This window comes from Trichoplax adhaerens, genomic scaffold (genome assembly GCF_000150275.1).
Source record: "Trichoplax adhaerens TRIADscaffold_10 genomic scaffold, whole genome shotgun sequence".
In the NCBI taxonomy this organism is placed as follows: domain Eukaryota; kingdom Metazoa; phylum Placozoa; class Uniplacotomia; order Trichoplacea; family Trichoplacidae; genus Trichoplax; species Trichoplax adhaerens.
Window position 1 is genome coordinate 33,616 of NW_002060952.1, and position 18,480 is coordinate 52,095.

An 18,480-nucleotide genomic window follows, 5' to 3' on the forward strand; every position below is an offset into this window, starting at 1 on the left:
TACATTTTTAATGACAGACTGTAGGAAATAATTATTATGATGTAGAAATAAAAAATGTCTACTGTAAGAACAAGCACACGACAATCATAAATGCGATCATATAGGGCGTATGATTTGGATGTTAATTTAAAGGTATAAATGAAGCATCTCATTTTCTAGATAAAATACTACCTTGATTCTAATTATCGCCAGATGGAAATCCTTACTTATTACAGCGGAGCACCGATATTTTATATCTACGTTAAATATGTCGGCAAACGTTGACTTTTGCTAATAATAAAATTGAAGATTTGGTAAATTATGCGACGGATTATATATCAGTAGTATTCATTAAATAGAATACTCATAGCTAGATGAGAATTAAAATGTAAAGGCAATAGAAAGAAAACATGAAATCAATAAACTCTTTCTTCGCATATATCGGCAGTTGTAAATCTGACTAATTAGTTTATACGTGCAAAGTTGAATAGGTTTTACTTCAGAATTTTAAAAATTAAAAGTCACTAGTTATCCTCCTCGTACGACGACGAAACTGAGATATTATCAACGAAAGGGTATTGAAAATAAGTTAATACTTTAAATTTCATTAATTTAATATCTTTGGTCGGACATTCTATATCGATATAGAATTTAAATTGACCATTTTACCGATTAACCAAAACGTCATCATTGTTCCAAGGCCCTATCAAATTATAATGCAGAAATAAGAAAACGTGAAATTAACCTCCTCTAAATGAACTATGGAATTTCCTAGCATTAAAAAAATGCGCTTGTTTGCTACAATACGAAGATCTCAATCAATAGCATAGTGTACAATTTCTATTACCTTAATATTTATATTTCCTCTAGGCTGTAACTCATAATGGCCGGTGGATGATAGAATATGGTAAGAGGCTTCGCTACAATGTATCTTGGAAGCTACGAAAGCAAATAAAGTAAACCATTACCAATTCTATGTCTGTTTCAAATTTATGCAAAAAGCTGTATTATGAATTCACATTTTTCTTACATTATTGGTAAAAATGTGAACTAGTAATAAATCTCAATTAATCATTTGGATCCATCACAAGGAAAACAAGAAAATATATTTATACGAGAAACTATAATGATAATTATGTAATCAAATATTTCAGCTTTACTCTCGTCTTATACTGTTACTTTTATATTTACAACGAATATTGTTGCCAGCGTAATGTGAGTATAAACTCAATTATGAACTTAGATTGAAGAACGAAAAGTTACAGCCACCTTATTGTTTCAGTAGATAGTAAAGCATAGTAAAATGAAAAAAGTTTTTCTGCGCTGTATAACGTACATTGCATTTGATAGAGGCTTTCTATAATATTTGCTTTCAATTCGTCTATACTTTAATTACATTGTGAGAAAAATACTAATAATCGCGATTGAGGAGACCAACAGACCAATTATACTAGTGTTTTATTTGAAAGTCTTTTATTTATTAAAGAACCATAGAGAAAGATACTAATAATCGCGATTGGGAGACCAACAGAAAAATTATATTAGTGTTTTATTTGTAAGTCTTTTACCGATAAAAGCGCATTTTAGTTTATATTATTTCTGAATTCTTGCCCTACTTACGAATATCTAACTTCGATAAACTAAAATAGCATAGTTAAACAGCTATTACAATAGATTTCGTTGGCACATTATAATCAGTAGATTTTTAAATATTAATATCCATTATCTTAATATTGCTACTCTACTAGATTTAGAATGTAAGGCATAAGCAACTTTACAACAACGGCAAAAAAATGCGTAATAATCTCACCTTCTCCGCTAGATTCCATCCTGGAGGCAGTATTCACAGTATCGCCAAATAAACAATATCTGGGCATTTTCCTACCCACTACGCCAGCAACACAAGACCCTATAAAATTTCAATAAATTCAAGTCAATTTTATTTAAATTACCTAGTTAAAGTTATACAAATAATGATATTAAACAGTTTTGGCCAAGTTTTTCAGAACCTGAATGAATTCCAGCGCGAAGTTGTAATACAAGATCAGGATTATGTGGAACTTTTAAATTTTTAATGATTGCTAACAACGCTAGTGCCATATTAGCAATTTCAATAGCATGCTGATTTTTAGGTAATTTTTTAGGTAAGCCTGACACAACCATGTATGCATCACCGATTGTTTCTACTTTATAGACATGATAATGTTCAATTTCACTATCAAATTGGACATATAAATAATTTAACATTTCAACCACTTCCATAGCAGTGCTTTCATGGCAAATTTGAGTAAATCCAACAATATCACTAAAATATAGCGTTACATCATCGTATGTTTCAGCCAATACATTTTTTCCATGTTTCAACTGTTCAGCAACTGATCTTGGTAGCATCTGACATAATAGACTATCCGTCTTTTTTCGTTCCCTATTTAATTTTCTAGTTTTATCCGCTAAATTGCTAGCATATAATTGAATACTACTTGTTAATGTCGTTGTTAGATACAGTAGCAGCGGACATACAATGACTACACTGATTAATAAAGCCAGGGAAATTATAAAATTATTGGTAGCAGCTTGGCTAATTTTACTCGATTCATTCAAGATAAATTGTGTTGTTTTTTCTTGTAGTATTGATAAACGATAAATATAATTAGTCATATTCTCAAACCAAACGTTGGCACTCATGACAGAAGGTGAATGATTAACGTTAGCTGATACTTTTCGACGCAATATAGTCAGCATAGCGAGAATACCGGGAATAGCAGGATCTTCGTCATATTTTCCTTTTACAAAATCTGAATACTGTTTAGCCGATATTATATGCGTTTGGCCTAGTTTTAATTTAGAATAATATTGCAATAATTCAATATGAGTTAAATGGGTTTGAGAAAAAAAGACAGCACCCAATGCTCTTTCCACACCAGTCTCTTCTGCTCCGCTTAATAACATCTGATAAGCTACTAAATGATTCCATAAAGTCTCACTTTTAGTATAACGTAAACCATCAGTAATCACGGATAAAAGATTGGCAACAATATCGGAATAGAAGGTTAATTCTTGGAAAACAGTTGTATTCGCTGTATCAACAATACTGTCGCGATGATGTGTAAGATAGTTTAGAAGTATCGTCCCATTTTTTAAGTAACCAACTGATGTATTGCTCGAAGGCCATGGTTTGATATCATTAATAGCGTCATCGGTTTCTATTCTCTTTTTAATTACTGATTTAAATGCGAAGTTATTAAATTTACTGCTTACGAAAATAACGGTCTTACCACGTTCAACCTGTAAAGTTTGAATTAATTTAGCCAATCTGATCCCAATTGCAGCATTCTCTTTAACTTGATTGGCTTGATTATATCTTGAAATATCCTTGACTAACGCTGATATAGTTACTGCAGCTAATGCTATGCATGGAATTAAAATTAAAGTCACCATTTTTAATGATTGGATACGTCTACCAAATAATTTTGTTGGATCATCGTTCATACACTGCCTTCGACTATTCACTTTGGTTATAGCCAACGATAAGTCGTTTAAACTCTCTTCTCCTTCACTGTTACCGAAAATATCGGAATACTTGTTCGCTGGATTAGAAAGAGTAAAATGGCGAGTCGGAAGTTGATCGGTTTCTAGGTCCATGACTTTCCTTTCAATTCGTTTTTTTTTTATTATAAATTTTAAAGATTGGAACAATTTCAATTTTATCACCTTATGATACCAATAGATGATGATTGACTTTACCAAGAATCCTATTATTAAACCAAAAAATAATACAAGGAAATGAATTTAACTTCCACTAAAACTAAGCATTATATTGGGTCTAAAATATTAAAAGAACATCATATGATATTTTCTTGTTGATCTTAACTGAAAAACTGGCTTAGCTAATTTAACAGCAATAGATAGGTAAAGTAAAATCGATCCAACGAAAGATATTGCAGATTTACTTCACCAAATGTCCTAATATGCACTCTTAAAATGATTATCAGGATGACTACCAAGTCTTAATGATTTTGCATGGCATATTGAATCATATTTTGGAAACTAGTGTACATTTACAAACTAGGTATCAAAAACAAAATCTAAATCATATGATCATACAAGCGTAATATTGATAGAAAATTGATGATAATGATCTTTAAATTCAGTTTATCCCATTGTTTAAATCCTATGCAGAATAAGGTAACTTACTTTATTGTTTGAATTTCAGTATGACAATATTGTGTCAAGGCAAAAAAAGCTGAATGTTGTTTAAATTTAATGAAATTAGATCAGTAGAAGATGAATAAAAAATATTTTTTTAAAGTGCAAATTAATCGATCAGCTTATGTCAAAGACTGCCAACACATCGATCTTCATTAATATCTGATGTCATTATACAATTCGAAATTTGATGGCACTCCACTAGTGACTGATTGCGTCAGTGTTCGTTCATTTTAAAAACAGACAATAGTTTGGATTAATAATAACATTTTCTATTTCGACATCGACTAAGTAATTGTGGGTGCATTTGTTAGCTCCCGCCCCTTCTTCCACTTTTCCCTCGAATAAAAATGGGGTTGTATCTTTATGTCATTCGGCATTATAGTAATTATCCTATTGCTGTCAAATTTTAGCTATAAGAATAAAACTCTTTGATTGGTACATACTGGGCGTAATACGAGTATGATAATATACATATCAATAACATTATACGCTATAGCATACTGCAACTATCAGAAATGAATCAAATTAATATCTCATAGTTGTATCTTCTTAATCAGATCTTTAGTCCCCACAACTATTGACCACACTGATAAATAATAACTTCATTGCATTTTTTTAACCATAATGGCTGAATGGTTCTAATTTTAAGTACATTCAATTAGCTACAGAAATAGGTTCCTATTAGCTCACATAGACACGAAATGAAATAAAGATTGGATGGCATCAATAATTACTATTTATAACAGACTATTAAGTGCCTTGAAATCATATTTCATGTCATATTAGTAAATTTTAGGTTAATGTTGTTCACGCAAAGTTAAGAAATAATACATCTTTATCTAAGGTTATTATCAATTTTCAAGAACAATTTTACAAGCTTAGGTTTGAAATCCATGTATATTTTGTGATTTATACCTGATGCTCGCTTTTAGTTGTATTAACTTTTACTATCCTTCAAAATCTATTAAATTTCTAACGTACAGTAATGTTAGGGATATAAATGTGACCGATGATGTAGTTTCAGCTTTGCAAATCTCTCTTTCTCCATTTATGATACAGAAATCATATTGTAATAGGAACTTCCTAACACTTATTGGATACTTACTATAGGAAATTTATTTCAGCTTAGCTCGGATCAATTATGGTTGTTGTCGTAAATTTCAGCTGACCATCAACACTAAGTAAGTTTGTAACAAAATTATACCATTATCTTATTATCAAACTTAATAGCAGCATGTCTGTGCAAAAAAAAATCCTACCTGTAATCTCTAATAACCAAAATTTAGAAAAGCTTGATTTCCTACAAATTTGTCTTCTACATGTATTTACGGTAGATTTACAAGCTGACTAATAAATTTAGATCAGCGACCAATCTTTAAAAATAATTTAAAACAAAAAAAATTATTTATTAATTCTAATCTAGTCTATTGTTATCAGTTATCAATAGACAGCAATGAATGCACATGAATAATATAATTATTTTCACCTGCTTAGCTAAATTTATATTAAAATTTATTCTGTCGTCATCAATAGCTTTTTTGGTATATCTAGCATATAATGATTTTAACATTTCATAAGTATCCTGTTGAGCTCGATCTATTTTAACTTAATTTTATTAAAATTAAAATCATTGCTCTGCTATCGTAAGTTTAAGAAATTCTATCAAAAAGTAACCATTGCATTTATAATTAACTTTCGATATTTAGACCGTAATCAGCTAATCTTTCGCTATGTATAAATATCAGCAACAGAAATACCGATTTGGTAACATATTCAGTGAGAAATGTGTTTCCATCATTGTTATCAAATAATTTTTGTCGTGAAGTTGGCAATCTAAATACCGCAGCTTGTATATTAACTTACTAAAAGAACAATAAATTAAGTTCACAATCAAATTCTATGTCCACCAGTTATCTTAAAATGTATTTGTGAAAATTAATTAATTAGCTTTAAATGCTATAAATGTTACTTTATTAAAAATATAATAAACCAGCATCCTATTTTAATCATAACGATCCTTGTATATTGGTTACGTATTTTTGCCAGTTTCAATAAATTAAAACAATTCTTGCGTATTATTTGATTTGATTATTTACTGGAAACTGATATGGTAAAGAATCGTATAGATAATATTAAGCAATACATGTTGTCACAAACCTTACTTGTGGCAAAGGAAAGTAAAGAACTCTAGTGTAGTTACTTAAAACTTGGGCTATTTCTCCCAATACTTTCAGTTTCTATGAGAGAAGTATTTGAGAACTCGATTTCTCGGCTGATCTCCACAGACAACTGACTAATTATTACACTATTCTTCACGATATGAGTCTTGCCGTTTCTTGAGCAATTACTTACTTTATTCTACAAACACACGCGCTTAAATAGGTTTCTACAGTGAATTCCAATATTAACGAGTGAGAATTCATGCTTTACAAGTTACATTAATTAGTATAATACCATTACTAAAATATACATGTCGATATTCTCAGACTAAGATAGCTACAAGCTATCAGGTGTTAAGACGCTTAACCTTCGTCCATATACAGCTCAATTTTTAGAGATTAACACACCTTATAAACCTACAGTAAATTAACTGCCAACAACTTCTATTTTTATCTCATTTCTACCATCCTATTATCAGCTACAAGCACATTAAAACATAGCACATAACCTTATCTTATCTATTCATAAGCATTCATTAATTTACAGTTACTTAATTAGTAACGGCGTACCGTGACACATGTCAAAAAATGTTGAATAACATATTATCAAATAAATTGCTAAGAAAAACACTAGTTTATTAATATATTATTAAAATGATTGCTTTACATTAAAATTGAAGTATTTCAAGTAATGAAGCTAAATATAATTCTTTTTAGCTATTTGGTGTCACCTCCATTTAAAGTCGTTACATAGCTGTTCACTTGTTCCACTTTATTTGATAAATCTGCCTTCTATTCTCTAATAGCACTATATTTAGACAAGTAGTCGCGAAGTCGACTTCGTATGTTCTACACAGAACCTATATCGTAGAATCCGATCTTATTATGTTTAAAGATCGATAACTAAATTTTCAGATAATGATTTACAATTTTCTGATGTAGTTTGATTTACTATTATTGTTATGACCAACTTTAAATATATCTAAAATAAAATAAATTCATGCTACAAGTAAGCTTTGGCAGAAATTTGCACACAATAAAACTTTTTACTATATTTAATATTTTAATGTTGTCTAAATCGAAAATCATTTTACTATAGATATCTATGTATCACCTTACAATCAGGCATTATTACAATAAAAATAATTTTATCTTTTTTCTTATATAATATTAAACTATACATTCTCCTCATTAATAGAGTTAATATTATAGTTGAATATCTAATACTATACAGTATCAGTATAAAAAATATGCATATGTCGCAGCAATTCTTAAGAATGGATTCAGCCTCATAAACTTTATCTTTTTAGCTTTGATTAATACAAATTTCTCAAGCATTCATCGGAACACGATAAGGGTCATACATCAATGAGAATGAATAATTAAATTTGATATTTGTTACTCTAATATCTAGGTAACTATAATTTGAGAAAGGAAGTCCGTATTATGTATATAAAATAATATCTTATAATTCCAATATGAAATACCATACGTTACAATTTCTAAAGCAGTCGTAAATACTCAGTACAAACGATCTTTATTACAAATAGGGGTTTTATAAAACACAGCTGAATATAAATAAGATCTGGTAGATACTAAATCATGATTGGCTTTTATACATCCGAAAAATATGTGTATCATTATTCTATTGTTTATTCATTTTTATACCATAACTTTCTACAGTATACACATACAATCGATATTACATGCACCATCATAGCATAATACAATAGTTTGTTAGATCAAATCCGTCATCAATTAGTAATTTATAGTTAAAATGATTGATCTATGGAATTTATATCACATGTAAGCCACATATATCTATCAATACCATATATTCATCGTCGTAATTAAAATGCATATATTAATAAATTAATCATCTTTGCCTAGCCAATAAATTTGGCAAAAATATTTAAAAATCATTACTATTTTGCAATATATAACACACTCAATTAATTTAATATGGAAGACGAGCATACATAAACAGATGATAACTTTCAAATTATATGTACAATACACAAAAATATCTATATTACGGTAGATCGTTTACAGCTATTAATCTTAGTTCAAATACTTTCTAGTTACTGAAAACTTCATTACAATAACATCCGTATAGGCTAATATTTAAAACTTTATCCTACCAATCGAAAAGTTATTAGTATAGCGATTGCCTGTCTATGTAATATCCAGCACAGAAAAGAAATAACCTCTTTTTAATCAAAAGAAAGCTGATCATCATAATGAAATAAATAATGGATAATTTTACAACGATTCATTATTTATTTTATAACAATTCGTAGTAGTTTAAGACTGAGATCAAAGTTGAAAATTTTAGATTATAGTTACAGTGACTTAGTGAGAAATATCCCTTGACCTATCCTAAGTTCATTCAATAAAGTTCAAAGAGTCATTTTTTGGCACATATTGTCATTGAGTACAATACCGGCACCGGATCAATATTTTGTCTTTTCGATAAGAAATATCCATCATGAAGAAGAATTATCATGTAAATTAAGTACCAAGTGTTCAGTGCTCAAAAAAATTGGCATCTAATTGATTAATCTTATATCTATATTTATTCTTCGATTGCTCATAATAAAATTTATCCAGTTGAACGATGAATAGATTGAAAAAATCACATTACAGTCAATAAAATAATAAAAGATCATCTCACAAGCGAATATATGTGATTTAGTACGGTATGAACTGTCTTAAAGTAATCTCTGCTTAATTTATGTCTACATTGACTACCATCCATATGTGTCGTATTGACTGTTCAATTTTGATTTGGTCTGATATCAATGTTATTGTAGTTGCTTTCGTTATTGATGATCATAGATTTTCGGTGTGAATAAGCCACACTATCGCGGCTATGGTAATAAATACTAAAAGTTATGATGCATGATAATAAAGAGTCAAAGCATTTCGCTATGAATTAAATTGAAAATAGCCGCACAAACTAAAATATAAACCATTTACTAACCTCAATAGCAATGTTAACGTGATCTATAGCTTGATGTCTATTTTCTAGCAATACACTTAAAACAACAATGTTACTCTTATATCATTGAATAAATAATAAATCAGCAATGATTATTATTTTGTGAAACATGCATGAGTATAATTTGTCACAACCCTCACTTGTGGCAAAGGAAAGTAAAGAACTCTAGTGTAGTTACTTAAAACTTGGGCTATTTCTCCCAGTACTTTCAGTTTCTATGAGAGAAGTATTTGAGAACTCGATTTCTCGGCTGATCTCCACAGACAACTGACTAATTATTACACTATTCTTCACAATATGAGTCTTGCCGTTTCTTAAGCAATTACTTACTTTATTCTACAAACACACGCGCTTAAATAGGTTTCTACAGTGAATTCCAATATTAACGAGTGAGAATTCATGCTTTACAAGTTACATTAATTAGTATAATACCATTACTAAATATACATGTCGATATTCTCAGACTTAGATAGCTACAAGCTATCAGGTGTTAAGACGCTTAACCTTCGTCCATATACAGCTCAATTTTTAGAGATTAACACACCTTATAAACCTACAGTAAATTAACTGCTAACAACTTCTATTTTTATCTCATTTCTACCATCCTATTATCAGCTACAAGTGCATTAAAACATAGCACATAACCTTATCTTATCTATTCATAAGCATTCATTAATTTATAGTTACTTAATTAGTAACGGCGTTCCGTGACAGAGTATATATGTGTAATTGTCTTACCTACATAGACCTAAAATAACTGAAATGGCCCCAATACGCGTGTAGTAAAGTAGCCTTCACATAGATGCTATCTCATAGATAAGATTTAGCGTAACAAGGTATAGATTTTGTTTGTGTTATTGTTATGATCAACTGACGATAAATATTATATGAGCGAAAGAGGTTTAACTCTCATTAGCTTCTCTCGTACTCTCTTGTCGTTTAACTTAGTAGAACTAGTAGACTTTGAGACTAAATACTATTACTATAATCGAATTCGTAATAAAGGGTTAACTAAGCTCAAGTTTTTGCGTTAATACTTGTGTAAAAGTGATTAGCAAAAAGGAGACGGACTTTCCTTTATTATAAGGCGATATAAGTTTATGCTATACTCAGTTAAATATACAGTATACTGTCTACCAATACGAATCTTTCTACTCGTATATCATGTCTACTGTGCGCATTTCTTCGGTATGATCTATGTCATCAAAAGAGGAAAATTAGAAGAAAAAACTTACCTATATCGCTAATTTATCCTCATACTCATGTATTACAATATCATAGATAAACAGTAATTCAACTTGATAGTTTACGAACTTTTTACTTCCGACGTAAAGTTCCGATGACGCAGTGTGAGATATAATCAACATATGGGAATGGTATACTCGTGTGTTTTCATATTTTGTTTATCTGCTGATGGTTTCAAAATTTTTTCTATTTCATTGCAATACATAGGCTTACAAAGGAAGTAAGATATTTTGAGTTAATCGTAATAATATCTTACAACTTCTTCTATTTGCTACATATTAGAAAAGTAATTAAATGCCTGCAATATGACAATATTAATTTCATTCGCAATCTTTATATTTATTACTAGGCAATAGCAAGGCAATAATAACAAGCGAATTCTTATTATTTACAACTTTTAACTTTTTCCAAGGGATTGTGCTCTCCTTTTTAGTGTGTCTGACCAGATGTGAAATTACTAACCGATAGAAGACAATAGTACATCATTACATTTACTAAATTTTTATCATCTTGATAATATAATACCAAAGAAACAAGACTATCTTTCCCATGTTCTAAGAAGGTCAAGGTTCACTAAGATCAGTTTGGACTAAACTTGGGTAGGTTTATTAATATTTTATCCTGATTAAATATCACCAACTACGGTAATTTATACTCGTCTCGCGTGTTATATTTCAGTAGTACATTAATGAAAAAGTTCCGTACAGACAAATAGCGATCGCTCATATATCTATCACCATTAATTATATATTTAACGCCTTGTTGAACATTGCGCAGTACTGTAGTGTTGTATTTTATTATTTAGCTGCCGGCGAAATTGAAAGACTATAGAATCTCTGTCAGCCAAGCGACAAGATATTAAGCTAGTTTTTATTATATTCTTAGCTTTTTGATTTTAGTTTGGAAAGGAGTAAAACACTCTGCAAATTAGTATCCCTATCTTGGTGCCAATAATGGTACCATTATGATCCAAGGTGATCATAATCACTCCTAAAAGAAGAATTTTACGCACGCAATCGTTGGCACAATTTTTTCGTAGATTTTTAATAAACATCAATAGGCGTGGTTTAACTCAAAAAGAGGAAATATGGGTGCGTTTAATTGAAAAGATGCCAATTATCTTGTTTTTAGGGAATGGAATAGACTATTTTAAACGCTAAGAATGAAATCGAAAGAACAAAAATGTATAGTAAAAATTTTTGTTTGCGATACGGGTGATAATAAGAATTAAAGTTAATGTTAAATTAGCTAATTAATATGGGGCATTCAATAAATTTAAAACTGATGCAATTGTAATTGATATTTAATACGTCAACAAACGCCTTATTAAGTATGATTGACCAGAACAATAATTTCTGCCTTGAACAATTGCCATAAGATTAATTAATTAATTATAATTATTATCATAAATTTCAAAATTCGATCGCAACTGTCAGGCTGTATTTTTTGATCATTCAAATACGTAATTTTAATCCACTAATCTTATTAGTAAAGTGCAATGATCAACTAAGACAGTTATGATACGCTTTGGTAGTGATATAAACGGTAAATCTATTGAAAAATTCGAATTACGCATGCTTCCAAGAAGCTTAACATCAAGTGCAACAACAACAATAACAATCTAATGGAAGACTAATAAAGCTGCAAAATACAAATTATCATCCTTACAAAGGCTATATAAATTTTCATTATGATAGATCCGGCATATGAGGATATAACTTATACTAAATAAAAATACTTGACCGTACGTACACAAACGAAATTAATTCAAACAAGTTAAGAAGCGGATATTTTTACTATTCCTTATATTACATAACACATTATTTGTTAATATACATTTATAAATGCAGTACTCTATCAAAAATATTTATTATATTTTAAATTACTTTAAAACCATCGGGAAAACAGTTTAAATAATCCTAGTAGTAAGTAAGGAAATGACTACCGAACCTTCAGATGGAAAAGTCCTCAAATGTTAAATAAAAGTTGCACTTCCATCTTACACATTCCATCTCATACACAGTAGTTGATGTACTTATTTATGTCATCAAGTGGATTCATCTGTTCATTTAATTAAGCGTAGAATGATGGCAAAAGACCAATAAATAGTTTCTATAGAAAAGAATAGTAGAATATGCTATTGTAAATAGAAAGATATATATCTAGGATGATATTTCCTCTTTACCGTTTCTATATTATTACAAAAATCAACCCTCTAGAACACCGATTTCATAAGCACAAACACAACATGCTTTTTGTTTAAATATTCATAGTGCAATGTCAAATGAATTCATCAGCATTTTAATTATGAAAATATTCACAAGAGAATTGAGAAATTTAATAAGTATTTTCTATTAACAGGAAATGAAAGGTTGTCTATATCGCACATGAATAAAATAAAATTAAAGCGCAGATACTCGGTATGAATTTAGCTGTACATCTGTCTAAGGTATTTCTTCGTGTCATATACATACTACGCGTATATTCTTTTTACTAATATCTACGCTATTAATATTATAAACAAATTAAGGTGCATTATGTAACCATGGCAGAGTTAAGAAATTTATAACATACCAGGATGTATAAACACGAATATTCTATTTTTTACAATTCAAATAATACAGGAATTTTAAATTTTTGACCTTATTTCAGTGAAATTCTTTCAACATCAAGTCAGATTAGAGACTTGACAATTTTACTGTTGTTCTCAAAATAATTACGGTACAACATCAAAATGGAGTATACTACGTGCTTTTTACTTGCGGTGTATTAACTTGATTAAATCTATGTTTCATTATTCGTGAGCAAAATTCTAAAAGTCATTCAAAAATTTCCAGCAATGATCATCAAATATTCTATTAGTAACCCACCTAACTTATTAGCTTTACCAACAACTGTCTTATTTAAAATTGCTAAAAGACAACCTTAAGAAGTCACCCAATAAAGATCTTCAAACAATTTTTACTTGAAAATAACGTAGCTTTACGCCAAAGACGTATATACTAAAACATTAAATAATTATTTAATATCATCCATACGATACTAACTTATTTATCTAAACTTTATTTAGTATTATAGTAAGTTGATTTTGAGCTTGTACAGAATATATTACTGTATCAAGTAGTACAAATGAAATAATTTGTTACAGCAACCATGCGATTATAACCGAGAGAATTCCAGCGGACTATAGGATTCAAAAGAGGTTTTAATTAATTTTAGGCTACTTCTATTATATTAATGTAAATAGTAATGGAAGAATAAGAGAATAATTCATGCAACTTCACAATGCTGAGATCCGTAAGTTCATAATTAACTCTTCATACAAAGTAAAGCATTAATTACAAGAATATGGATTTTACCAATGTAGCACTATATAAATTCTGCGCCTGTAAAATAGGATAATGTGAACGTTTTATTAGCAAATGTTGTTAGAAGCTACTATTTCAGTTAAAACAATTATCTTTCATTTCCATGCTTGTCATCAATTGATGCAAGATTTCCTTCTTATTGAAACTACTACAATAAGGTATAGTATTTCTGATCCGGAAATGAATTTAATGATCTTTCTTCCTTTGTTTACTTACTTTAAATTATCAGCTCTTAGCTATTCTCGACATGAACACTGCATTTTATCGATTGCTTGACTTTTAGTAGCTAATACGAAAAATTTTTATTTACATAAGTTTCGTGTAGAGAAGTTTTAGTATAAATCTAGTGATACATTATTGTGAGCTCTCTAAGGAAATCTGAATTAAAGCAGAAAAGGACGCTTGCTAAGGTCTTACTACAAGCTAACCATTTTATACATGTGATATATCATCGTTGTTCTCTTGTATAACACTGTAGTGGCATTCAATATCTCAACTAAAATAAGAATGCAAGGCTTATATAAAATTAGATTCAATAGCAGTTCCGATCCAATTAACCTATTAAGTAACTATTTTGAAATTGAATAAATCAGTAAATACAACTTCAGAAATGGTGTTGCAAAAAATTTTAGTATGCACTCTATACTCGAATAGTTAAAGTCTAATGCCAATTAACAGAATCATTCGACAGGCAAACTTTAAAGGGATCATATGAGAACTTAAAAATATCCAAATTTTTACTGACAGTGAAAATCCCAAGTGAATTTCCGAAAGTTCCTCCATCCAACAGAAATACTCAATATTATTACATGAAAGTAACTGCTATTGCATTGCAGAAATTGTGCAAGAATGCTCAAAACTTATAATTGCAACTGAACTAGAGATTATGAATGTTGAAATTAATTTTCTTACGGCTGTACAGGATGCAACTAGTATGTATTTATCTACCGCGTCGATTTCTAACAAGAAAATACAAATTTGTTTATAATACGTCATATAAATCAAATGGCGGTGATCATTGATCGCTAGTGAATCAATCATTTACGAAACAGATTCCAAACTAGAAAAAAATGAAAGAAAGCTCACTTGTAGGACGTTATGCAAATTGAATACATTTCACACTTGATATATTCGAACAGTAACAATATCTGAATGATAAAATAAGAATTTCAAGAATCGGTTATCGCCCAATTGAACAATAAGTCATAATTTCATGAAACCGTTTCTAATTTCTTCGGAGATAAAATTAATGCATGGCATAATCTAAAAGATTTATAATAAATCATGCACTGTAAGGCGTAATAAATAGGTCTAAAATCGAATTAGATGTTGAAAGAGTTCAAAGTGATCATTTTGCCAATTATCCAATAAGTTCTCATATTTCCTATTCCCTATATGTATTCAAGATAGTAAAATATCACTGTTAGCCAATTAAAATTGATAATAAAAATTTGTCCTATTACAATGATGAATTGAATCCTCGATTATGAACAGTGCCCACACTATTCATATCTGTTAAAACTACAATCGTACAAAATCCACCTTTTCTAATACTTTCTCATGATACAACGGTTTTAGCGATATTTGCTTAAATATTATACCTTGATATTCACTTCTCCTCTTTCTATCAGTCGATATTGATAAGTTTGCACCAATTTTCGATAGGTCGCTTCGCTGCAATGTATTTTTGATGCTAATATATAACCGAGTTGATAGGATATTAATACAAATAATAATGCTAGCAACTTTTGAAAATGATTTAATTGTCCCAGCTCATCGATTTTGAGCTTTAATGATTGATATAGAATTTAATTGCATTCATCTTTATGCCTGATTATATATATTAGTTATATTATATCTAATTTTGACTAATCAAGCATAATTCCAAGTCTTATGATACCTTCTCCGCTTGATTCCATTCTTGATGCTATATTTACAGCATCACCAAATAAACAATATCGAGGCATTTTTCTACCGATTACTCCAGCTGCACAAGATCCTGTAAATTCATGGATAAACGAAAATTACGTTCAGTTCCGCAGTTTCATAGAGGCGATACTAATTAATTTTAGGATTTTATGCTAGAAAAAGTTTGAAACTAGTTTAATAAGCTCTATACCAGAATGGATCCCAGCTCGTAACTGAATTTGAGTATTTGGGTTTTGAGGCAGTTTTACTTTTTTGATCGAGTTTAACATATCTAATGCCATTTCGGTAATTTCCACAGCATGACGATCATCCGGTAATTTTTTCGGCAAGCCTGACACTACCATATAAGCATCACCAATAGTTTCAACTTTATAGACTTCATGTTTATCAGTTTGGACATCAAACAACAAGTAGATATTATTCAACATGTCAACTATATCCATAGCTGAACACTGATGGCAAATTTGCTCAAAGCCAACAATATCGCTGAAATAGATTGTAACGTTATCGTATTTTTCAGCTACTATATCTTGACCTCGTTTTAATCGTTCAGCAATCGATTTTGGTAACATTTCACATAAGAGTGCGTCTGTTTTAATCTTTTCGCGTTTCAATTTTTTAGTTTTGGTGGCTAAATTGACTGCATAAGTTTGAATGCTTTTCGTTAATTTAACGGTTAGGAAGATCAAGACTGGACAAATAAATAAAACACTCATTAGTAGAATGAGTGAAAGTATAAAATTTTGGGCTGCAACTTCGCTAATTTTTGTTGATTGAGATTGGATATATAGGGCCGTTCTATCTTGAATGATTTTCAGTTGATTAATATAGGCAGACATGTATGCAAACCAATCGTTAGCCTGTTCAATGGATGGCTTATGAGGGATATTTTCGGTTATAATACTGCGTAACGACTGCAAACGTTGATTGATACTCGCATTAGAGACCGTTTCATTAAAATGAAGAGCAATATAATTGGAATACTGAACAGCTGAAGTTAAGCTCATATTACCAAGTTGTAATTTAGCGTAATAAAGTAACGCCTCCCGATAGCTTAAGTTCGTTCGTAAGAAATAGATACTACCAACAGCTCTTTCAAAGCCGGTCTCTTCTTTGCCCTTTAATAGCATTTGATAAGCAACTAATACATTCCACAAACTGTCTGTCTGCACATTGCGGATACCAGTGGAAATCCAACCCAATAAATGACTATTAATATTAGAATAAAAAATTAATTCATTCATAGCGGTAGTATTGGCAATATCGACCACTTTGTCACGATGATAATTTAAATATTCATAGATGGCACTACGATTGGCTAAATAAGATGCTTTTTCGTTTAAACTATGCAATTCTACTGTTGGCCATGGTTGAATCTTGTCTATTGCTCTGTTTGTTTCTAATCTTTCTTGAATCAATGACTTAAACATATTTCTATCATAATTACTACTAACATATAAGACAGTTTGACCCCGTTCAATCTGTAAACGGTGAATAAGATCACCCAATTGAATGCTCGAAGAAATCTCCTTCTTAACTTGATTAGCCTGATTCTGCTGAAATGTGTTGTTGACCAAGCTGGAAACTGTTATAGCAGCCAAGCCAATACAAGGAATTAAAATTAATACTGTCATCTTAATTGATTGGATCCGTTTTTGAAGAGCACGAAGTGAACGCCTATCTATATAATTGCCTAATCGTCTGATACCCTCGGTTTCTTGACTATCACTACTATTATCATCGTCTTCGTCTCCATGAAAATCTTTGTACAAACTGGAAGCAATATGGCTTTTCAGCCGCATTTGAGTATTCAATCGTAATCTTCCGTCACCTGAATTCACCATTATGAAAATGGATGCCCTCGGATGATAGATAATTTTGGCATATACAATATCCTATTAAATTCGTAACATACAGTTAAATTAATGTTGCTGCTTACTCGAATAAAATGAGTATATTAACACGTTGTATTTTTAGTAATGTTAAAAGGCTAAGTTGATAATATCCTAACTAGTGGAAGTAATGAAGTATTCACATCTCTCTAAGTTGAAGATAAGGCTACTAGTATCAATCGCAACTCTGGTTACTTCTTAAAATGGATAGCACATAATCAAAAATCGATCTTATTAGAAAGATAAATGAATGTCATTAGTTGAATATCTCTGAAAGCGATATTAATGGTCTATTTAAAAATGGAACAGAGATAAAGCAGATTAAAAAATGCAATTGGTAGTGGTCGTTCTAAGAATATTCAATCTTAAATGTTGTAAACCACTGAGATACTTCTCATCAATGCATTACATAAATCCTTCAGAGCAGTTTAAACTCAAGTCAATTTTCTGTTATATGATAGAATCAATTTCGCTTCAATCATTTCTGTCATGTCGATAGAAAATAACGATTAGCTCATTTATTAGAGTTATTAAACTAGTATTAGGCTCCCATTTCTGCTTAAACTGAAATAGGATACACGCTATGGCGCAATTTCTTAACCATTTCAAGGTAAATTAAAGACGGTACTTAAACGATAACCACGCTACTAGATAATTCTTAATAAATAATTATTATTTAGATTCTAAAGAAGTAAACT

General features: G+C 30.1%; 2 protein-coding genes across 2 annotated transcripts; both read right to left on the bottom strand.

The window, feature by feature from the left end:
- Positions 1 to 643: 643 nt before the first annotated feature.
- Positions 644 to 2,427, bottom strand: TRIADDRAFT_16609 (uncharacterized protein; the record flags this gene model as incomplete). The annotated part of the gene is made up of 4 exons (XM_002115304.1): positions 644 to 682; positions 827 to 918; positions 1,790 to 1,888; positions 1,989 to 2,427. Coding segments are annotated over 4 exons (669 nt in total), but the record flags the coding sequence as incomplete, so codon positions are not given.
- A 12,856-nt stretch (positions 2,428 to 15,283) lies between these two features.
- Positions 15,284 to 17,692, bottom strand: TRIADDRAFT_29434 (uncharacterized protein; the record flags this gene model as incomplete). The annotated part of the gene is made up of 4 exons (XM_002115305.1): positions 15,284 to 15,352; positions 15,563 to 15,654; positions 15,862 to 15,960; positions 16,081 to 17,692. The coding sequence occupies 4 exons, from the start codon at positions 17,690 to 17,692 to the stop codon at positions 15,284 to 15,286; spliced, it is 1,872 nt and encodes a 623-aa protein (XP_002115341.1).
- Between the last annotated feature and the right edge of the window lie 788 nt (positions 17,693 to 18,480).